We start from the raw sequence: 25,189 nt of genomic DNA, 5'->3' as shown, positions 1-25,189 counted from the left end.
GAAGGAGAAGGGACTTGGCTAACCCTCCTTCAGAGACTGAGTCACTATTATACTATTTGATACATTTTTCTTTTGCTTATATATTTATGCAGGTTTACAGTGTGAGGGTTTTAAAGGCTTAACATGTTCATGTAGATTTAGATAAAAGCAGCTTATAGTTATAATTCTGCAAAAAGAAATTATCTTTTGATCAGGGTAATTAAACCCCTCTCCTAAACAATTATTGTCCAATCATAGCATAGCAAGTTTAACTTTTTTCAATTTCTCTACATTGCAGTAGTGTACATGAGGTTACAGTCAGAAATATACTCTGTACGAGGGGCAATCAAAAAGCTCTGAGATGCATGCGAATGGAGCGCAGCACCATGTTTTTCACTGAGCAGAATGACGCTAGGTATTCTCAGTTACATCGCTTGATCAAAAACAGCACCTGAGTTACACGCATTCTTGTGAGCAGTGGCATATGAGTGTATGGGCGTTTGCAATTTCATCATCAAAATAAGCAGAGAGCACACATCAAATTTTGTTTCAAACTCTGGAAATCGACAACAGAGACCCTTGAAATACTTCAGAAAGTCTACAGCAATGAGCCAGGTGAAGAGGTTTGAGTGGCATTTGCATTTTAAGAGGGACAGAAGGTCACTGTCCAAGACCAAAGAAGACCCGCAAAGTCAGTAGTGCAAACAGGTGGGATTTCTTAGACATTCAGAGGGTTGTGCACCGAACATTTTCTCCCACCGGGTAACATTGTCAACGCCGAGTTCTACTATGATGTCCTGAGTTGTTTGAGGGGAAACGTATTACACAAATGGCCTCAACTGCGGCGCAATGGCACTTGGGGTCTCTAACATAACAACACACCCACTCGCAGCACTCTCACCACCACCATTACTCGCCAAATGTTTCTGTTCCTTTAAAGATTTGACACAAAATTAGATGTGCACTCTCCACTCAAGTTTCAGCTCCGTGGTGAAATGTGCATGTACCAGTGGTCACAAGAACGTGTATACCTCATGTGCCGATTTCGATCAAGCAACGTGACTTGGAGTACTTGCTAACAAAGTTTATTGCTTTCTCTTGGTCCATGCACATTACTGGGTTGTGCTCCTTTCGCACAGGTGAACAGGTGCAGTCTGAACTTTTTGACTGCCCCTCATATGTTCGTGTTTGGAGGTGGGTGTTATGGCGTGGGGGTAAACAGATTTAAACATTAGCAAAGCTGATATTCTCATTGCCTGTGCAACATTGGCAATGTGTAATTGCCCATGTTGCCAATTGCCCCCCCCCAAAAAATCCATGATGTTTCTTTCTGACACTATCTTGCTCTTTACCGGTCGTCTCTTTGTGTCTGTAATTTAAAGTTCGCAAAGAGAGTGCTGCGGGTCCAACTGTTGATTTCAGGGTTGAGTATCTTTACACAGTAGGCTACACCTCTGTATAACGTTACTGACAGAGTTCATATTTGTATTTTGCTGTTTGTTGTTATACGGTTCAGACCAGCTGTCATAGCTGTATGTGATAAGCTCAATTAGCTCGTCATCCATCTATCTACTAAACGGAGCATGGACAAACCAGGTGTACTGATCTTGTTTGGAGAAGTCAAAACTGATTTTTAGTGCAGCTAATGAAAACCCAAACCCAACTGAAAGACAATCTAAATGCTGTCGATAAATGTTTTTTCAGTGTCTGTTCCTCACTGGGTCCATACAATCTAACCTTACAATAGCAGTTATAGAATAAGCGGGTAAAGCAGGGCAACAATATATACATTCTGTCAAACTGCTAAAACACTGAGTAGGTGTTTTACTGAAATCTGTCACCCATCGGATTCTGTGTCCTGCCCTAACATTCTTAGCCTCACCACTCATGTCTAAACATAACCAATACTGTTGGTGACAGAGTTCAGTGTAACACCAAACTGAGGGCCAGCTGCCTGAATGTTACAAATTACACCTTCAAATAATGTATTGAAACGTACGTAACATGTGTACAGTAACTTACTTTACTAATGTAAAATTGTAATGCCCTAAACCATGATCTTTTCCCAACCCAACTACATTGATGCCACCTTGTGTGTCTGTGAGATGCCAGCCGGCTGAAATTAGTATCAGTGATACAACAAAAGTCAGAACAAGTCAAACATAAACATCAGAAAATAATAAAACGGATTTCATAGCTAACATGATCAACATATATGTTTTTGGTCATTATTATTGTTTATGTTTTTTTTTTTGTTGTTTTTTTTTTTTTTAAATCTTTTTTTACTTGCCTTTGTTGTCTGTCTGCAGATCATCAAGATAGAAGTCCGTCTGCCGGTTGCCCAGCACGAAGGCCAGGAAAGAGAGGATGAGGGCGTCCAGGATGCCCATGATGGCCAGCATGTAGGCCCAGCGTACAGAGCAGTCGCCCAGGGAATATTTCCCCGTCTGCTCCCCGCACATGTCCCGGATCACTTCGGCATCCCATCCGTCAGGGAAGATCATGCAACCCAGCACCAGGCACACTCCTGCATTAGGGTAAAGGTGAGGATATAAGTTAAGTTAGCGTGACTAGAGTGAGAATTAGAATTGTATGGAACTGCAACTTTGGCCCAACAGTGGGTTAGATAAAAACTCCGCTCATCTCTGGATCCAGAATTGTGCGGTAGCTAAGCTTTCCCGGACAGGTATGTCAGTTTCCTCCTGCATAACGTTTGTATGTTGGTGTGGGTCTGTTCCTTCTTCAGTCTTTAGAATCTGACAGTCCGCTGCACCACAGTGGTCTTAAAGGGAATGAGAGGAGCTCAATGTAATTGGTCATGATTAAAGCCAGATGTGACACACCTTCTAATGATCTATTTCACTTATCTAACCACTCCACCACACAGCACCAGAATTGCGCCTGCGCTTGTGTTCACCAAAAGAATAAACAATTTCACCACACCTAATTGTGCTCCCAGCTCATCAGCGCCTGTGCTGCACCTGGGTGGTTGAAAATAGGGCCCACAGACAGTGTGGTGTGTGCGTTACCCCTACTTTGCTGCAAAGTGGCAGGTTGCTTGCATGCATTTGTGTGTCTACACCGGCAGCATGTCACTGGCAGCATGTCGCCGGCAGCGTTACTACTGACACTTCTGGCATTGAATCACTGGGTTTCCCTTTGATAACGGCCATCAGTAATGCATGTTTGAGGTCTGGCAAGTTAAGAGTTGAGGCCAAAACGCTGGCCAATTTTTTTTGTTGTTGTTTTGTTTACCTTTCTTCAGCACAAGACACATGTGGCACAAACACCAAAAGAGGAACGAGAGAAATGGGAAGAGAGCCCTGAAAAAATGCTGCCCTATTATCACCATCATTTATTTATGATCTATGTTGGGTTTCTGCTATGATTATACAGGTATGGTGCACATGTGATCACAGATCTATTCCCTATTTATTATTGCTTAAAACCTCAGGCAGCAAGTGAAAAATAGGCGTCGGGTCTATCCTCGAGATGACGTACCACACATTGCAAGGTATGACTCGCGTAGGCTGTGTTGCTGCTCTAACCTCTTAAAATGGGTACTTCAACTGAAAATCAAGACGTCACATGCAAGCTATGCAGGCAGAGTATATATATTGTATATATATATGCATATTAGTGTGTGACACTATCCAGTAACATTTAACTATTTTTCATTTAAAAAAAAATTGGAAAAGCTAGTTACCTACATACCAACATTTATGAAATATGTCAAATCTGCAGATTTCCTAAATAAATGTGACATATTTCTTTAATAATTCAACTTAACTTAGCAACCACACATGCTGGTTCAGTATGACCCCAGGTTCAATAGACTCTCACTTAACACAGCTGATGTAAGCAGAGTGTGGACAGCTGTGTTAGTAGTGAGACAGAATAAAGATGGAGTACGTGGCCTGTATACATTATTCACATTGAGACATTTGAAAGAGGGTAGGAATTTCAAACACAGATCACATATAACCCTGCATGCCCAGAAACAAAAGACAGTGTATGCAACACACACACACTGGGGAAATGGATACATGCAATTTGGACACTGCAACACAAATGGTAATCTATACCTTACACCTCTGCTCATTCATCAAAGTGAGCATCACTGAGGAGCTGATTGTGCCACATTCATTGCTCCCCAGCATTAATAAATGGCAGTCAGCCTGTGCCTGAGGGTCTGTAAGTAAAGCAGTGGCTTCCACTGGGAGATGGGGAACGTACATGGCAGACGTCATGCCGGATCTTCATTCCAGACTAGACATGTCTTTTCCACGGGCAACATCACTTGTGATACACATGAAAAGTCAAACAGATTTGGCTGAGTCTGTGATTATTACGCTTCAGTCCAATAAATGTTCAAAAGGTTTAACATCTGGAACTCAATTGGCGTGCTATTGTGAATATTTTAAGTGGCTGTGTGTGTGTGTGTGTGCTAAAGGATGTTGGGAATGCTTTCAAACCCAGTAGCTGCTGTGTGGAATAAAGTATACAGTAGCACACAAATCACCAACTGAAATGTAAACCAGAGGGTAGTAGTACATCTTTTAGTAAATTGCTTTTAACAACCGATGAGGTAGAGTCAAAGAATCAAAAGGTCAACTGCAAGTTTACGCACCCTTCAAATATTTACATCACTCTGGTGTCATGCTTTGTTGTCCACACAGAGGTTTTTAAAGGTTTCCATTAGATGATGCATCCATCAAAACTGAAATGGCAAAGCATGCTGGGAGATACAACAGAAACACATTTTTCTTTGCCTTGAAGCCACTGAGTAGGCATGTGTTTGCTTGACAACTAAATCTGCAGGCATACCAAGACATGTAAACAAACTTGTGTTGGTAAATTTATCTTACGAGCTAACAAACATGCATCTTGTCAGAGGTTTACAGATATGTTTGTAAAAAACAAATTAATTATACCCTTACTACTAATGTTTGCAGCACTTTTCTTTACATTTGTTTGGTTGCCTGAAGTTTGAATATTGAGCATTTGGGCCTGTAAATACAGTGAAGTTTTTCTTCTAGTGGTCTTCCAGTATTATATGTGCCTCTCCTTTTAAGGTAATGCTGAGAGATTAGAGGGATTCAGTATGTTGCCTCAGTATATCCGGTTCTGGGTTTCTAAATACAACAAACATTTGAAGTCTTTCAAATATTTTATATTTTATATATAAAAATATTTTATTTTTATTCCTGGCACAATGCCAAGACAGTGCAAATTCAGGTATTTTGGTGCAGCACAAGGGTCTTTTTTTCCACAGTTGCGCTGATTTTCAATTTCACTGGAACAGTGCAACAGTTAAAGATGCGCCAGTCCAGTGCATTTCTGGTATCAAGTTAAACTTGTGCCTGTGCCTCTGCCAGCTCAGACCAGGTTTAAGTCCGGCACAGATGACTGAGAGCTGTTTCAGTGCGCAAGAACGCACATGAACAGACACATCCAAAATCCCACATAAAGGTTGGATGGATGTGCCCTTGTGCGAGCCCTCCCCATAATTCACTGTGAATATGGGTCTGGCCGCGCTCCATAGGGAATCATCTGCAGTTGTTCCATCCTATGGGCGTACACCTCGGTTTAATTTTAACCAATCGAAAACGGCCGACATTGTACTGCCGCAACTACCAGGGGCCGTGTCCATCCAAGTGTTTTTTCCTGAGCGCAGCGTATTTGTGAAGTTGTTTTTAATTAACACCAGCAGCGTGACCAGGTACCAAGCGCTAAACGTTCAGCATTTTTTTTTCGGTCACCGGTTGAGTTTGCCACTGTCATCAGCCATCCAATCACAGTGAAGGAGACGCGGGTCCACCCTTCAGAGTGGCTGTGCAAATGCTAAAACGAGCCGAGCCATTAGACTGTTATCACAGCGAAGAAAACTGAAGCTGTGAGTCACAGTCGGAGCAGCCAGGCTTGGGTGGATGTCCTTGGTAATAAATCCAACCTACATAAACAATGAAAACTTTTTTTTTTTAATGCAACCTTTTAATTAAATTAATCAAAAGAAAAATTAAACTGATTTTTGTCTATTGAAGTGGATGAGAATTAAGCAGTTGGAGTACATTGTGAGGCAGTGGCCCATCTCAGCCATGAACTATAAAAGGAAACTCAGGTTAACTACAAATGATTTGCAATTAAATTACACATAAAGGTGTAATAATACAAAAGCCTTTCCATCTTCTCATGGTAATCTCGCCAGCCGTGCAAGACCTGTGTCACACTGCGTCACTTACTCCCAGCAGATTAGGACATATAACTAATGATTGCAAAATAATTTACGGTGGGACCTATCCAGGCACCGCGGCTTCCTCCCACCAGCGAGAAACATGCATGCTGAGGTTAATTGGTGTTTCTAAACTGCCCTTTTTCTGTCTGTCTTTCTGTGCTGGTCCTGTGATGGACTGGCGACCTCTCCACCTGTCTGCTGAAAGTCAGCTGGGATAGGCTGCATCTCCCCCGTGACCCTGTTCAGGATAAAGCGGGTATAGATGATGGATGAATGGATGGAAAATAATGTAGGCAGACTCAAAGCATTAATGCAGTTTATTTATTAACACTACAACATCAGTAATGTTTGGAGTACATTTCTCTTCATCAGTGTTGTTAATACATAAATTACATGGGGAGCTTTAAGTGTGAGTTAAATTACCTCTGCTCATTCTTCAACATCGTTCCATTATGTGATTTTACTATATTGAATGAGTGTTCTGTGTTCACTTTTTCATTTAATAATGCTGCTGTTTGGCATCTATAAGGCAGGGTTTTGTCTTGTATCATGAACCTTCCTACACTGGGCAGCGGTTTTCATAATACTGGGGGAAGAGTTACTTATAATACTAGTTAGCTCTTCACAAGCCATTTTGACATGATCAGAGCTTGTGGCCAACTCGTAGTATAGTATCATAAATTTGGTAACCAGAGAACTGAACCTGCAGACAAGTATGTCAGTTTTCTCCGGTGTAAAGTTTGGATGGCGGCGTCGGTCAGCTCCTTCGTTCCTAAAACAGTGATAGTCTGCTGCATCACAGCATTCTTAAAGAGAATAAGAAGAGCTGATTTAATTTGCCATGACTGAAGTGAATTGTGATGCACCTTCTAATTACCTATTCCTCCGTCTTAGGCTGTTGGGTTTGTCAACTTGTGCATTGTATCATAATTGGGACCGAAATGAATAAAAAAAAAAAAAAGAAAAAAAAGTTTTTTGAATCAAAATACAAAACACCAACAGGCAACCAAACCGTAGCATCCAGTCTCACCAAAGTCTGCAGTTAACCAGGACAACAGTATGTAACAGGCTAACAATCAGTGGGTGGACCATCTGACTCTGGTACATGAACAAATCTGAACGCTGTAGCTGCTAATAATCAATTAGTAGTCGTGACACAGACACTATTAGGCTAAGGTACAATATACTATGTTAAAACAAAAATAACAAAATGTTCAGTCTGGTGGTTGTTTACATTTAGAATCATTACTGACTTTGCCGTTAATCGTTTTGTTAACAGGCTCATGATTTTGTATTTATCCTTAATGGAACACAGTGCGAGATGTTTTTTGGTACAGAAATTCACAAAAGACTGCAATAAAACAGTGGAAAAGTGTAAACTATTGGACCTTTTAAAGCAAACTAAACCTTGTCACACCATATGAAGGTTAGTTTGGTGAATTAATGGTTGTCAATCATATGGGATAAGGTAAGGCCTATTAAATGTGGGGTCACTTTAATGACTGGCTACTCACTGGAAGCGGAACATACCAGCAATAAAAGGCACTGGACTTTACTGAGCTGTAGCAGAAAATAAACATGCAGCCTTATAAATATTTAATTTAGCTGGACTCAAAAATATGAATGCATTTCAACAAAGCTGTAAGAGAGCGGCAAATAATGTTTTACTTGTGTGGTCGGAAAGTGGTTGATCTGAGTGTATTATAGTGAAGACCATCATTCATTTGGTTGAACGGTTGAGCCCTGTCACATTAGTGTTTTCCTCTGAAGACCCTGTTTTCCAGATTCTGGTCATCCATCATGAGAAAATGGTGGGCGGTGAACTTGTGGTAACAGATGAGGGAGGATATGAGATTAGTCATCACCTGTCTGTGTAAACATGCAAACATGAGGAGTCTTATTTCAAAATGAGATTTTCACTGTTTTAAAATGTGACTGCTCCACCGACAAAATGATTGCAGGCGTAATGGGAGAATGTAATGAGAGAATATAATGACGATAATACAGTAAGTAATGAGAGCATAGAAGAGCAACGCAAGTAATCATCGTGGGAAATCACCGCGTTATTAGTTTCTCTTATGGCCTTTATGCAAGATATTAACATAGATGAAAGATGATAAAATCATTAACTGAGTAATGAGCATCAGGTAAAATGTTTTATGGATTTTTGATGAATGTTTCCCCATCAGGCATGAAGACCGTTCAAAGTTATTGAGTGTGAGCTATTTAAAAGCATGGCTGCAGAGCCACTCGGAAGAATCCTTATGGGGACAATACTTTAACCTCATTGCAACTCATTAATCAGCCATCTTCCTTTGTAAAAAATGTTATTAACTCTTATTTGTTTTCAAAAAACAGTACAGTATGTGTGGTGGAGCAATTTTCTCCAATTATAGTGTCATATTTGTGTTGTGAGCAACTAACATTAATTTTCCTCAATCAAATCATGTTTCGGCAGGAAATTAAATTTTACCCTGTGATAAACTACAGCTACTTATATCCTGGGTTTATTTTTTATAGCACCAGACATTGGTTTGTTTGGTAATTACAAAATCGTAGAACTAAAGTAATTTCTAAGTTCTTGGAACGGAGAACATTAACATAAAAAAAGGTACAGTGGTACAACAGTTGTGTGACATCTGAGAGCTCTCCTCCATCTTCAACTGGAGCATTTAAGTGTACACTAGCAAGCTAAAAATAACCCCCACCTTCCTACAACCCAAGAAAAGCCCTTTGAAGTTGTTGGGGTTTTTCCTCTTCCTTCCTCCCCTTCACTCTCAAGACACTGTGTTCTGAACTTGGAGAAGAGGAACTTCAAAGGCGGCAAGAGAAGGGAGTAAACGGAGGAGGAGGAGGAGGAGGAGGAGGATGGGAATGGAGCGAGGAGAGACGGACAGCAGGGAAGAATGAAAGGGAAGAAGCGAGTTGTATGGAGAAGGAGACCGGGAGGGTTACTGTTGCTCCTCTCCATTATGTCCTGTTTTTTCTTCCTCATCTCAGTTCATCACTTCCTGTCATTTCTTTTGAGCGCAGCCTTCACAGCCCATCAGCTATGTTAGAGAGAAGGCATCAAAGACAATCAAACTAAGGAAAATCATTTGAAAATAACACCTCCTGGACATGAGTGTGATCCAACTAGTTCAAATGACGGAGAATTCATTTATTTATAGCGCCTTAAATATATTTATAGACTTGTTACATAACAATTTTGTCAGACTGTCTGATCGACATGTCTACACTGATCCTTTTTTTTCCATTCAAAAATTATTATATAAGAGCTCTAAAAATACCTCCGGTGAGCTATATTTAAGTGTGTGTTTGAAGTATTTTTGATGGGAGCAGCTCCAGGCTCAACACTATTTCTCCTAAGCAGCTTGACTGTGTTTTCTGTGTACACGGCTCTGACGTCACCCATCATTGTAGAAGTCAGACTGAATTATGCCAAGTTCAGCCTATATGACAGTATTGTCTGAGAAGATGGTCACTGTGTAAGATGAGGTGATAAGAGTCATAATGTCTTGCTGGAACTTGGGGAAACGTGACAGACAACAGGCTGGTCACAATCAGAGCTTGCTGTCTTTTACAGCTTGCATCATGTCATCGGGAAGGCAGTGCAGGGGACCAACTATTGGAAACAAGAATGTAAACAAAGAATGGCATTCAAAGCGGTGTGTATTGGTCTCTTCAAATGGGGTCATGTTCATGAGAAGAGTCCTCTTGTGGTATTTACGACCTCAGGCCTCGGAATTTTCAGTACACTTAAAGTTAACTAGTTGTGACATAGAAGGCATTTTTTTGTTGACATTATGAATTCTCTATCTTCTCCCAAATATTAACTGTATGTTAACGTTAACATACAGTCTAGTCAAAATTTACTGCTTAGTGCATATACAGAGGATATAAACATGCACCACTATTTCTCAAATACAAAAATGTGATGTAGCAGAATGGGTGGACCAGCTGTAAACGGACACCATCATCTATCCTTCTAAACAATGGAAAACCCCAAGAAACAAACATAATAACCTACTCTTTGCCTCACTATAATCTCAACAAAAAGTATATATTAACGAAAGTGATACAGATAGTTTGCAAATAATGCCATATAGGCTATTAATGTAAATTAAATTAAAATGTGTCCAGTTTGGACGGCATTCAACAAACAAAATAACAGGAGGGTGACAGACACACACAAACACAATCCACTCAAAAAAGATTATTCCACAAAAGCCCTAGTTCTGACTATTCTCAAAGTGCATATATTTACATAGACTTAATCAAACTGCTCAATGATGAATAAGTCCCCAATCAAAGATTGTTTAAAGGTTAAGTATGTTAAATAACACAGGTAACCTCTCCATCTCACCACCGACCGTCGGTCCAGAAGAAGGAAATTGATCTTGAAGTAATTCCAGTTATGATCAAGAGAAAATCTAACATTTATGAAACATTCCTTTTGTTAGTTTTGCCCTAGATACCATGCATGATAATGTGCACCAGATGCCGTCTCATCACCTGACCACGCTCTCCCTGATAAACACACATTGTACAGTGCTTATATATGACAGAAAATGAACAAATTAAATGTCCACCCATCACATCCAGGCAACACTTACATTATTAATACATTTATTGTGGGCGGAATTTATTTCTGCTCAGTCCTCAACATCGTATTGGATGGGACTGGGCAACGGTTCTGATAATACAAGGAGAAGAGTTATTTATACGAGGAGGGATCAGTTAAGAGACTGTTGTGTCTGTGATGTTTTACACATGTGAAATTGAAACAAAGAGCAAACATCAAAGTGACAAATTATTGGAGGGGAAAAAGAAGCTGCAGGAAGTCAAATCCGACGCGTTGGAGTGGTGTTGCGCACCAAATGTGTTGTTGCAGGCCAGAAACTTGAGCATTTTAAACTTATTGAGTTCTTCCTGCTCCCTGTATGTCATAATGCTGCATTGTGTGCAACACGAGCAAGATTGTTTTGGAACTTTTTTATTCACTTCATAATATTGTAACGGCCTGGGTGACATGTTAGTGTTAACTGTTCAAAACATCACAGTGTTCAGTCTCGTTGGCATCTCTGTACCTAGCACAGTGAGCCCGTCTGTGATTGGCCGGGAGTCAAGGGGAGAATGTGTTCTTCTTCTTCCTCGCTTGTTGTTGGAGTTGAGTGAGTTTGAGTGTGTGCGAAGCGAGAGCTACCAGTAAGAATTAGCCGTTGTGTTGGCTACGGCTCACGGTAGCCTGTGTATTGTTCAGAATAAAGTTCCAGCACTGTCCGGCGGCTTTGTTAAGTAGAGACGCTACAATGTTAAGCCTGTGGAAGCCAATTAATAGTAACATGAATTCGATGATTAGACGCTGAACTCTACAGACAAGTACATCAGTTTCCTCCAGCATTAAGTTTGGATGGTGATGTCGGTCAGCTCCTTCTTCATTGATAAGAAACTGACAGTCCAGCGGTCTTGAACAAGATGAGAGGAGGTGGTGTGATTGGCCAAGATTAAAGTCGGCTGTGACACATCTTCTAATTATCTATTCCTCCTACTTCCCCACTGTGCAGCATTGCACCACGGCTCTGCACCCCTGGTCACCAAAATACCAAAATCAGTTGCCACTGATTGGGGATACTTGCCCAATCGGCACATGTGCACCTCCGTGTAAAGTGTGCTGAGGCAAACGAAAATAGGGCCCCTAGTTTCATATACCCAACCCAGTAGAATATTGGTTAAAAATTGCTAATGTTATACTATATCTTTGAGATTTCCCATTGTATGATATTAATAAACTATTGGAATACAGTCTGCTGCCATTTTCTAACTCCACCGTTTTCACATCCAGAGGCCATCATGAAAGTGTAAAAGCTAACAGCAAGACGGTATATTGTAACCTCCAGTAAATAGCTCCTGCAGTTTGAAGCCCAACAGAGCAGCGGAGTGGAAAGGTGCGAACATGACTGCATTAAGAGATCACAATGTCCTGTCCATGATGTAATAAAGCTGCCTGAGCTCTGCCCTTCCCTCTGCTGCTGTGTCTGGGCCCTGGCCTGCTGTCCTCCATATATCTAATAGATGGCCTCCTTGCTAATATACAGAGCTTTTATTGGGCTTGAGATCAAAATGTGTGTGGATTGCTGAGGGGGCACTTTACAAGATGCTGCTGCCGGCAGGGTTCACTGGCCCACTTGGCATGGAGCTTTCCTTCTTTTTTCGCCCTCTTTCATTCTATCTTAATACTCTTTCATTTCCACTCTCTACTGTAAATTATTTCTGTGACTTTTGGGATTCATTAATTCTATTTGGGGAATGTAAGCTGAACATCATGCTGTCCTGTGGTAACATCTTGTTTTTTGTTTATGGATGTTGACCAAATTGTTGACCTTGCCTAAAAAACTGAACACTGTGATACCTTTACCAAACTTATTTTATGCCCCCTCCCCTCTCCCCCTACCCCCCACCACACACACACACACACACACACACACACACACACACACACACACACACACACACACACACACACACACACACACACACACACACACACACACACACACACACACACACACACACACACACACACACACACACCTTCTGCTTGCTCTTTCTCTATTTGTCCCTCCATTGTCTCTGTGTCCTTCACCAGCTGAAGGGGGAAGTGGGTGGGGGGTGGTGAAAGGGGTATTCTGGCACGAGTTCCGAATTTGGACAGAGCATTGGCCGGACAACAGAGGCTCGTGCATAATCATATAATGTGCCAAGTACGAGCATCGCTTTTCATCGAGCCACGAGAAGCAGTTTTGTGCTGAACTGAGGAATCAGTGAGTGTCTCCCTTTGACGATCAGTTTAATCATTATTAGAGGAAGAGTATCATACTGATCCACAGCTGACACTGAAACACTTCAATAAACCATACCACATTGGACTTTAATGTTTAACTTCTGATCCTTTGTGGTCTTAAAATGCGGAAGTTTTTTTTTTTATACTATCGGTGAGATTTGAAAATTAAAAACTTTATGGGATGTGCAATAATCACAATATGATTTTTTTTTTTTTTAATGATTGAAACATACAACATTGAGATGATGCACACACAGTGTTGATTATAGCTTTATCTTGTCAGACTGTCATGCAGGAGACCGAAGTTTGCATCTTGTTAATAACATTATTTTGCAGACTGAAAAAACGTTTTCGATGACTTGGACTTTAAGACCAATTACAGGAAATTCACGCAGGCTATCATCAACCATTAAACAAGAGAGGAGGATGAAGATCAGGAAATGTTTTAAAATGAGCCATGGTAGCACAGGGGAGACAAAGTATTTATAGTAATTTAGTTCAGCGAAGAAATCCAAATTCAACTCAAAAGAAGTACTGGAAGTAAAGCCAAAATAATGATAGTATAGTGGCAATGAAATTAATCCGTTTTTAAAAAATGTTTTCCCCCATTAAAACAATAAAAGGCCTAACAGCCAACACATGCATTCAACAAACAAGTATAGTGAGACACGACCCCTGCAGGGGATGACGACAGGACGTAGGTATGTCATGGAAAGTTCTTTATTGCAATCACAAATTTAGTCAGTAAGCCTAATATGTTTTACAGAATTGCCCAATACTGACATTCTTGGCTGGCGATGGAGGTCATACAGTATGCTAGTATATTAGGTACACTTTTGCAGTCTAACACAATCTAATATAATTATGATGCCTAAAATATTCTTTATTTATAGAGTTGTTTATTTCATTATTAATTTTAGCACTGACAACATAAAGCACTAGACAATAAAATGAAAACATTTCAATGTAATGCAGCCCTTTACAACAACACTTGAAACTATCATCTCAACAATGAACACAAAATGTCATCAAAGTCATTGAGCATTATAAACTTCAAAAAGGTAGAACAATGTCCCGGTTTCCCTGGATACACCTGTCAAAATTAGATTTTTGTGATTTTTACCATCCAAATTGTTTCATTTGCAACGCTTTCTGTAATAACAATGCTGTCTTACATTGACTGTATATGGACACCCAAAGTTTTTTCTTTTTTAAAACAATTTCTTACATCTGATGTGTGTGTGGGTGTGCGTTTGTGTGTAACTACAACTCAATGAAACTAAGTATGCACAGAATCATACTCAGTTTCCTCTCTCAAATGCTCCACTATGGAGCCGTTGGTAAGTAAACAGTATCTGAGTCTTTAGTGTTAAGTTGACCTCTTTGGGTTTGACAAAAAAAAGATGTTGTCCATGCTGTTACTTCTTTGAGCATACGTTACATTCTTAAAGTATCTTTGGAATTGTTTTGCATGATTTTTAACAGTAACTTTTGTTTGCAAATGACACATGTTTACCGTGGTCACCTTCCCTGCCATGAATGCTTACAGAGATGATGTCATAGGTAATGTCCAGACACTTTATATGAAAGCAGTTTGTTAATTTGGCCATTTCTTGTGGAAATGCTGTAATGATTTAGACAATTTTTAAATGTACATTTATTTTTTTCAATTGCAGAATCCCCAAGGCCTGGAAGGACTGATAAGCCTGAGATCACACTTTTAAAATAGTCAAAGGGACTATTTCCTTCATAAAAAAAATGTTTCAGCAAAGAGTTCACAGTGAGGTGGATTTTCCATAGTTTTGCTGATATATCAGAACCTACCAACTATCGACCTCCAGCTGTCCTCTCATTGTATACGACAGCAACACAAAAAAATTTCGGCATGCTTAGTCATTGTTTTAAAATGACCTGCAAGGCAACTAAAATATATGCTAATAGTCATTTAACTTAATTATTTTATGAAAAGAAGACTATTTAGTTGGCACCAAAGTATCTGAAAAAAAGGAAAATCTGCATTAACCTGCAAATCATAATATTCAAAATAATAGGCTGGTATACTGAAGCAGAATGAAGTACTATTGTAAATGTTATTTGTTACAGATTATACTTTAATGAGAGGCATAGATGATGTATAATGAGACATTTCCATTTTTTTCCTCATACTTATACATCTTATCAACAAGCTATAGGGACTTTGTTTCTCTCTCTCTTACACACACACACACACACACACACACACACACACACACACACACACACACACACACACACACACACACACACACACACACACACACACACACACACACACACACACACACACACACACACATGCAGTACATACTGAATGACAAAGATAAGAAGGGTCAAAGGAATTCATTATTCAGCTGTCAGGCTATTTTTAGAAACACCCCAATGACTTTGGAATTATTTATTAAGCGCCTGATAATTAAAACATGTACATTTGGTTGGGGAAAGCCAACCAGAAATCTCAGAGAGAGAGAGAGAGAGAGAGGAGAAAAAAAGGGAGGTACTGAGCGAGAGAAAGGCAAGGATACCCCTGGGGAAACTCTTTCTCTCTCTCTCTCTCTCTCTCTCTCTCTCTCTCTCTCTCTCTCTCTCTCTCTCTCTCTCTCTCTCTCTCTCTCTCTCTCTCTCTCTGTATCTCTATATATAACTGGAGACCACTGCAGCATCTATTTATCTCCTGCTGGAAACCATCCATGTGGGCACATTCATTTACCACATATGAAGCTATAGGCATGCACAAACACATACAGCTGGTCTTTACACATTTATTAAAGCAGAAAGAAAAAACACCACACACACTCTCCAGAGAAGAGAAAGAAAACGTTCTCATTAATAATTCAACTCTCACACCATCAAGTACACATTTACCCGCCGTCTCACATGCTCACGTGAACAGATGTGTGTGTGGCCGTGTCTGCAGATACACACACTCCCATACACGTATCATCAGCATGCACACGCAAATTCATTTACTTGATTTCGTTCACTGGCATTCTGCCCCTTCCTCGCTTACACACACACACTACACACTCTTTTTGTTGCACTCCAGTTTTCCTCAACAACACTTGCAAGAACAAAAAGTGGACAACAAGGAAAACGCATCAGACACAGAAAAAAACTGACCGACGACTGAATTATGACATATGACGATATATTCATATTGGATGCATCTATGCTTAATGATTCACATCCAGCATTAAAATTCAATGTCCATATGGGTTCATATGATGTAAACTTTGGCATCTGCCCATGTCTGCACCTGGATCACTTTGTAGACGTTCCGTGCAGCGCAAAATCTGAGACAGCAAAGTCTAAACCGAGCAGCAACCAACAGTGACACCAATTGGTTTGTGAACAGCCATTATGAAGCCTCCAGTTAGTCCCGAGCGGTTTGGAGCTAGTAGTGACCATATTTGGTCAAGCTGGCGAGGAGCAAGGGGTGAATTTTTCAGACCCAGAGGTTACGTCCACTTTTACCACCAGCAAACTAGACTGGACTCTTGTTTGGTGCACCATGTCATTCTGTATGAGCTGTATTCCACATCCTGGACCCTATTCTTGCTAAACAAAGGAACTCCACTTCTTGTTGTGTACACATCCCTCCTGCTGTAGTGTGTATAGTTCTGTGTGCAAGTCCGCTGTTCTTGCTTCAATTCTGTAGCTCTCTGCAGATACAAATACAGAAATCATATAATACCTAAGGATTTGGAAATTGGGGTGGTGGCTGGAGAAGTAACTGCGCACAAATACTGGTACAAACGCAGATTTGGACCAAAAAAATTAATTCATTATAATGTTTGATTTGGGATAATTACTCATTCAGTATTAAGTCTCCTCTTAGGAAGGATGTAGGAGTACAAACATAGTTACCATTCAAACATTTACTTTTACCAAGTAGCTATACTTGCCTAAATTTAAACCAACCTTATCCAAAGAAGTGGGAGATCAAATTATGTATCTGTAATGATTTTTGAAGGTCTTGATGATAGGGCCACTCAATCAAAAAAAAGATCTTGAGGCAATGACAAACATATATATATTTTTTTATTATTTCGTTGATAAGACTTTGAGGAGGATTATCTTTTTGAAAAAATATTGAAAAACTTTACAATTCATTTATTTATTTTTTGTCCAGTGCAATTGCAGTGTGGGAAATAGTGGACCCTGATAGCCCTTTCTCATTCCTAAACCGTCCAATTCTGCCATTTTGTCCAAGCTGTCGATGTGTCTGAGATTTCCCCTTTAGTGTCGGCACAATGACCACTCAAGTCAAAGACGGACGTGATGAGGAGGTCGAGGGTGGTTGGACGGTTTAAGACACAGGACTTTCACCCAGGAGAATGTTTTTTTGAGTTCTTGTTAACTCATGGATTATTTGAAGTATCATAAGTAAGTAAGGTTAGTAAAGTATTGTAAGTAAGATATTTAACATACGTAATATGCGTATATATGTTATTTACATACCAGGGTGGATCAAAAAGTTCAGAGACTGGCCCTGTTGCTTATAAAAGGTGCACAATACCATGACGTGCATGGATTGGGAGGAAGCTATAATCTGATTAAGTTAAAATCAGCACTCGAGTCACATACAGTATGTGTTTGTGAGTGCTGGTCTGTGCACACACGATTTCTCCATGGCCATGAGCAGAGAACACGCATCACCTTTTGTGTCAAACCTGAGAAATCGGCAAAGGAGAGCCATGAAATGCTTCAGAAAGGCCAATGAAGTAATGAGCCGGGCGAGGTGTTTTGAGTGGGTTCAAGAGGGTCAGAATATCACTGTCCTAAACCGAAAAAGGCCACCAGTGCAACAACCAGGTGGGTTTTCTTTGATATTTACAGGGTTGTGCACGGTGGATTTGTCCTTCAGGGTCAGTGTCAACATTGTGATCTTCTGAGTGAAAGCATTTGTCTAAAATTACCAGAACAATAGTGCAATGGCACTTGGGTTCTTCAACATGACAACGTGCCCGCTCACAGCGCATTGAAAACGGGCCAGTTTCTCACACGCAAATACACAATTCTCATTTCCAACCACCGCTATTCACCAGATTTCACTCCCTGACAGTTATTTCTGTTCCCAAAAAATCAGATACAAAATTTGATGATGTCTCTGTTCAAGTTTAAGGTTCACAAATGTGTGTAACACAAGAACTGATGTTAATCGAGTCCCAAAATTTGGATCACTTACTTTGTATCCAGATACAAAATATCTTGAAAATAGTGACAAATGATCTAAACGATTATTAAAATCGTTGCTAGCTTACTGGAAGTGTGTGACAAGTCAGACTTGACTGATCCTGTCCGAAACTTAAAGTCGCTCATATGCACTTATGTCAGACTTCCAAGCTGTTAAAGCTTGTGTGTGTCTGTTTGTAAGTCAGAAGTTACCGAGCGGAGAGATGAAGCAGATATATCCAGGAGCTAGGATGTAGATAGCACATTTTTTGATCAATGTTAAAACGTTAGGATTAGAGTTTTAAATAGGACACATAGAAGAACACATACAATGCCTTTGACAGACACTTTGTGTCCACATTTTTTGAAAACTGGATGTGCGTCCTCAAGGACAATCCCTATTCATTTTTAAGATATCCAAAGTTATCCCATGTTGATTTTCATAACTTTTTTTGCGGGGCGGAGATGGTGATATCAGTTTCACTTGCTCCTCTGCATGTGTGTGTGGCACCCGTTGTGGAGTCTGACGGGCAGAGGAGGAGAAGGGCAGATTCAATGCATGTAGGCGGGAATCTCCGTTCGTTGCATTTTCTTTTTCAGCGCCGATGATAGGCACTTGCACGGTATGATGATAATCAACTTTCATACCACGGTGTATCGTGATACTGATGTACCACTGGTATACCACAACCCTACTTGTGCTTATCTCTAAGTAGGGTTAGTAGGGCTGTGACAAAACAGCAGTATTTGTCGTCCTGGAATGAGAACAGGTTGACCCTTCATGTAGTGAGGATGCAGATGCATGCACCACTTTCCTAGAGAGAATACAAAAAATAGTAACTAACATGAGCGTGATAAAGTGTTACAATGTGCCATAACAAGTGATTTAAAGCCAGTCACAGATATTAAGGAAGGTGCCATTACAGTGATTCATACATATGTCTGAACAAATCATTAAATATTGGTTGATTGACATATCTTTTGTCGGAGTCAGTTCTTACGTAACCTGCAATTTTCTACTATCATTTTCAATTCACAGTAATTGAGAAATAACTTTATCAGTGGCTAACTTGCAGTCAGACCAGAAATGTTCCTTACTTTGACCTGATGGAAACATTTTTTTTGGAAGCAATGAAAAATATGATGTAAGGTAAGTTTGTATGGTTAATAATCTTTCTATAATAGTTCTAGATTTTCCAGAATCATGTGAAAAGTATAAAAAATTCCCAAGTTTGAAGGTAGCTGTATATCTGTATCTACATAACTGACCATTCATGTTGCATACTAGCCCCTGAGCCACAGTTTAAAGCTACATAATCAATTTAACAACTGATCAAATTACTGTGTATAATGTGAAAAGTTCTATTAGCTTTAAGCTTTTTTTTTTTTTTTTTTTTTTTAATAAAAAAGGTTTCTATTAGCAACTAGCTGGTCAACATAATGGAACATTTACCAGCTAAAAAGTTCAGTTCAGTCCAAAAACAGTACCAGAAGAATATCACACTTAAATCTGTGTCCAGAAACATGACTCCTGTGTCTGCTAACATTGTTCTGTGTAGGCTGGATGTGTAAATAGGCAACTGCTCAAACAGAAATAAACATCGTAGCCAGATAATGTGATGTATTTTTAGCCAGTTTGGCTTGAAAAATATGATGTCAAAGATGATGTCACATCATTTTACCACAGGATTAGCAAAGAGAAACATATAATGTGTGATGCTAACTGCTCAGTGGTTCCACCCATTGAGATTAGCTTAGCTTCACTCAGAGTTGCTTTACATTTTGCCTCTTTAAGTTGATGCGTTTGACTCATTCTCTGCCAAAAGCAAACCAGTATACAGTATACCCATAACAGGATGCAAACCTTATAACAAGGTCCTGTAGTCCCCAAACACACAAAAACACATGATCTCATTCCATCTTTTAGATTTTTTTTTTGTTCACACTCCATTCCTCCAACTCCAACACAATATTTTAATCTTTTATCTCTCTTGGTTTTACAAACACACACACACACTTTCTCACACCCACTAAGACAGAGCAGTCGCTGACAGGTCCTTTCTCCCAAGACAGCTCCTCCCCTGTGCCACAGCCCATGTCCTGCTTAGTTCTGTTTAATATTGCAACAGACGGGGTCAGACATGAGCGACGGATGGAGGCACGAAATGATCGAGGAGACGAGGGAGAAAAGGAGCCATCAAGTTGCAGTGGTTAGCGCATTACTGAGCTTTACTATGTTCCTCATTTCTGCTGGAAGGATGGAATAACATTATCTAAACTGGAGAAAGATGGGAGAGGGGTCTGAGTAGTAGAAAGTGGAGGAGGAGACCTCGTAATCTCCGCTGGAACTAAAAACTTGAAACTTGTTTGAATTACCTCAGAACGTTTTACACTAAATTCATCTTTGTTCAAGTAAGGTGAATTAAAACTAAAGCTACAGCAGGTTTTCCCAGGAGCACTTCCCACTGAATTAATCTAAATCCAAGCAGAGGTGTGAACAGCGACGCTCTTCACAGACCTTAGGGGCGTCTGGGAAATCTAGCCCGCCTCTTATTCCCTTCGTGTGAGGAGAAAAAAAAGGAAAAGAAAAACGCTGCTTAGTCTAGATTCTAAGTGTAAAATTACCTCATTATTCACTTTACCATTGAGATGAGACATAACTGTAAATCATTACTGTGTTGCTTCTTTGTCCCTGCTTGGTTCTCCATTAGGCCTGTATCACAAGCTAGTTGAACCAAAGCCTCATTTGGACGCGATTTATTTCTGCAGTGAAAGTGGAATGATTTTATATTTAACTGCCCTGGTCAGTGATGGTCTTTCTGATAAAGCTTACAGTTAGGGTTGGCCTGGGTGACTCGAACCATCCCTTAGTTATGCTGTTATAGGCCGAGGCTGCTGGGGGACCCCACATGATGCACTGAGCTCCTTTCCTCTCTCTTTTCACTTTCTTTGCACTTACATTGCACCATTACATCTCATTAACCTCATGCTTTTCTCTCCCATTGTTTTGCTTATTGTCTGTTGCCTCTCCATAAAGTTCCCCTCGCTCGCATAGTTTCTGTGCTATCTTTTTGCAGAAATCCCTGGCCGTGGAGCTGCATGTCTCCGCTCTCCGATTACTCCACCCTAACCCTTCTCAAACAACAACAGTTTATGTCTTGAATATCCATACTGTCTTGTTCTCTCTCTGCTCTCCCCTCACCACAACCGGTCGAGGCAGATGGCTGCCCACCTCCGAGCCTGGTTCTGTCGGAGGTTTCTTCCTGTTAAAAGGAAGTTTTTCCTTCCCACTGCAGTAGGTTTTTCTCCTTTGAAGGGACGTTTTTTTTCCTCCTAACCGCTTATGAGGGAATTGTTGAATTGTTGGGTTCCTCTGTGTAACTTTGTTAAGTTATGTTGTAAGGACTTTACTGTGCTAAGTGCCAGAAAATAACCTGTGTTGTGATTTGGCGCTATATAAATGCATTTATCAAATATAATCTAATTTTAAGCTATGTCTCCTGTAATTTATACACCATTTTTTGAAAAGGTTAAAAAAAAAACCATCAAAAACAAAGATAAGTCACTCGGGATCACAAGGAATACTTTATCCAGCCCCCTCCCTCGTTTAACTAACCCCGTCTGAAAGGGCCTTTAGCCTCACTCTCGTTTGGGTTGATTGAATGTTATAGATCCTGGATCCTGGATAACGTGTCGTGAAGCTAGTTGACCAGTGATTTAGATTTTCTGATCCAGCTATGATCGTGTTCAACGAGTCTGGTATTAGCAGACCCAAATTTACTGCATGGATATATGGGTATGGCCACACTCCATTGGCAATAGTATACATTTGTTACATCCTAATGGGCATAGACCTTGTGTTAATTTGTAATCCTTTTAGTGCAGCCTTTAACTATCTGGCACTGACTACGATATTATATTATAAATTATGCGGCAAAACTCCGACCTGGCACTTAAGTGTCATCTATAAGAAGAAACTCATTTTAAGCTTTTCCAAACAGCTATAATTTGTGTAAATATGGGTCACTCTTTCACTGTGTTGACTATAAAAAAAATAATGCATAAGGCTGTTGAACTTGTATATAACATAACCGCATAACCTATATAACATATATGCATAACCGACCACCCATTTTCTTGAGTTCTAGATTATTGGTCCATAATCATGTGCTGCCAAGAGTTGTTGGTGCCATCTTAAAGTCCTTTTCAGGTGCATTAACATTAATGACATTTTGTCAATTCAGTATATGTAGAGGCCAATTTTGGCCTATTTTCAGCTGAGAGATTCCAAGGCACGCTGTGTCAATCTGCTCTGCCAAGAGCCCAGCATCCCAGTGTCTTGGCCAAGGTTTCAGCTTTTTTCTTATCTTATATTTAACCTTTATTAAACCACTAAGTCCCATTAGTCTCCGAGGTTGGACGAACTAGTCACCCAGAATCTGACATAAAGCTTTGCCAGGAGAATTGCTGTCCTCTGTGGACATTCAAACTTTTCCACAGTTTCAGCTGACATGAGGGCAAGTACATTATGACAGTGGGTTATGGGTGGCATTTTCTAATTTACCTTTTTGTTCCTGTAGCACACACTAGCTGACAGCCACGATCAGTGCCCAAACTGCTCCCTAATTGACACTTTTGGTCTAGATCTGGGCCACCCACGTTTCCAATGGGCCCTTCATATATTTGCTGTAGTATACTCTGTCACTGTGCTTTGCCAGGAGACCTGCTGTTACACCCAGCAGGGCAGAGTGGATGATTAAACGACAATCTCCAAGGTGGTGAACATTATTAGGCTGTCTGCCAAGGCTATTAGACACATCATCCGCATCCACTGGAAAGACAGTAAAACCTTCTAAAGTTTCACAAACTCTGATATGTACACACAAATTAGGCAATATGGGTGTGTATTACGTTTTAGAATAAAAAAATAACTGATATTTTATTAGTCAGCTCTGACTGAACATATGTGGAATCCAAAAGGATTTACATTCACTATGTAGAAGCGAAACTATTGTATTTATAGTATACTGAATAAGATTAGTTATATAGCTGCAAAATGATTCTCATTTTATAGAGCAGACTGCCAGTTTTTATAGATTTTGTTGAACCAAGACTGAAATGTACGTCATTAAAAGTCATTCCAAGTATGCAGCAAATAATGGAAATCAAAATGGGATCTTGCAGGTGTTGATGGATGGTGAGACTGTGGGGGTATTGACAATATATTGTTACAGTAGACTCATTACATACATTTTTTGGAGCCATAAAAGACTTCTCATCACATATGCTTCATCCTTATCGTCATCATGTATCATTTTATCCTCATATTCGTCAATGGGAGAGGCAGCGCTACACTGGTAATGTTTAAACCAGATAGTTTTTCCAGATTTACAGTCACCAGTAGCGCAAAGTAACATAATGAACTTCAGAAATTACTACATTTTTACAATGTGTACTTTCAGTATCTCCATTTACTGCTACTTTTATACTTCTGCTCTTCCACATTTCAGAAAGAATTATGATACTTTTCACTCATGTATTTGAAAGCTAGTTGAGACAGAGTTGCGAAGCGTAAAGTAGATGAAGAGGCTGTCTGGTACCAATTGGACTAAAATGGATGCACCATTGTGTTTGGTAGCATTGATTTGGTAGAGTTGTAGCTGAGAGGTTTGAGAACAGGTTCAATAACTCTCAACAACTCATTGTCGTAAGACTGTGATTTACTTTTTAATCTACATTTTCAATTAAGTGGAAGTAAAAATGTCCATTTATGGGGGAGTTTTGAAGCTCTCGCTCTAGCCTGGTGAGAGAGACAAGAACACATGGATTCAAAATTCTCCAAAGTGTGTCTTATCCACACAACCCAATGTTGTTCATTTTAGCCCACAGTTGTGGAGATATTACTAGATTTGAATTTGGGGATGGTTTATAGGTGGAAATAAAAAAAAATTAAAAAAAACATAGAGCAGTGGTTGAGGGGTTAAATGCAGCACTTTTCTGTAATGGAGATATTTCTCTTATGTTGAACTATGTATTTCAGTAAGGGATTCTTCTTCCTCCATGGCTTTGTTGCCATTGTTTTGTTGATTAATGGTTTGCAGGAAGACCTGGGTTCAATTCCTGTTAAGACATGAAGATTTAGATAAAGAGAGCAAAATCTGTACCTCTGCTATTCTGTCTGATTTGTGCTGATTGTAGAGCAGCAAACCTTTTCAACCCACTCGGCAGAACAGAGGACAGAGTGGGCAGATGAGGATGAGGAAAAGAACAATACAGACAGAAAAAAAAGTGCTGATCTCTCTCTCTCTCTCTCTCTCTCTCTCTCTCTCTCTCTCTCTCTCTCTCTCTCTCTCTCTCTCCCTCTCATTCAGCATGCTGACTGTTTCTGTACAGAAAACTGACTCCCACGTTATTCTGCCTGGCCTATTTATCACATTGATCAGCTTATAAAAAAGTCGGATGCACACAGGATGCTCGTGAGAGATGTGCGTTTGAGAGGGATCAGGATTTCTCTGCACCTTCTGAGACATTGCACGGTGCTGTCGCTGCTCAGAGGTTAAGTCTTGCTAACGTGGTCATCTCTCGTACTTGGCCTGGTGGCATCTTATCGCCATAGATATTCTATCATTTCTCTTGCACAACAGTCTCACATTTTGTCTGCATGACCAGCAATGGAAATGAGCGGAAAACAGAAAAAGGCAGAAGCAATAAATGGCAACCTAATTCACAATTTTCACATAAATCACAACATTACGACAGTTTTTACAATTGATTTACTGGTTTTTTTTTTTTTGGCAGTTTCTCTGATTCTCTGAATACATTTTGGCTTTTGAACTGAACAACATATATTTTCAAAAGGCATTTGCTCTTTAAAGAAAATCACTGTAATGACACCCTGTATCAGCAAGAAGCTGTAAAAA

General features: G+C 40.0%; 1 protein-coding gene across 1 annotated transcript in view; it reads right to left on the bottom strand.

Moving 5' to 3' along the window:
* Window positions 1-25,189, bottom strand: part of LOC138618376 (LHFPL tetraspan subfamily member 4 protein-like) — a 37,888-nt gene that overhangs the window by 9,763 nt on the left and 2,936 nt on the right. The window contains exon 2 of the mRNA XM_069694103.1: window positions 2,270-2,506. Coding sequence (XP_069550204.1) covers window positions 2,270-2,506 — 237 coding nt within the window. The remainder of the gene's footprint in view (window positions 1-2,269; window positions 2,507-25,189) is intronic.

The sequence above is a fragment of the Brachyistius frenatus genome, unplaced genomic scaffold (genome assembly GCF_029030835.1).
Source record: "Brachyistius frenatus isolate BFR_SWC_R1_liver_20210118 unplaced genomic scaffold, ASM2903083v1 Contig_16, whole genome shotgun sequence".
Lineage (NCBI taxonomy): Eukaryota > Metazoa > Chordata > Actinopteri > Embiotocidae > Brachyistius > Brachyistius frenatus.
The sequence above is the reverse complement of the archived record's forward strand: the minus strand, read 5'-3'. Positions and strand labels throughout refer to the sequence as shown.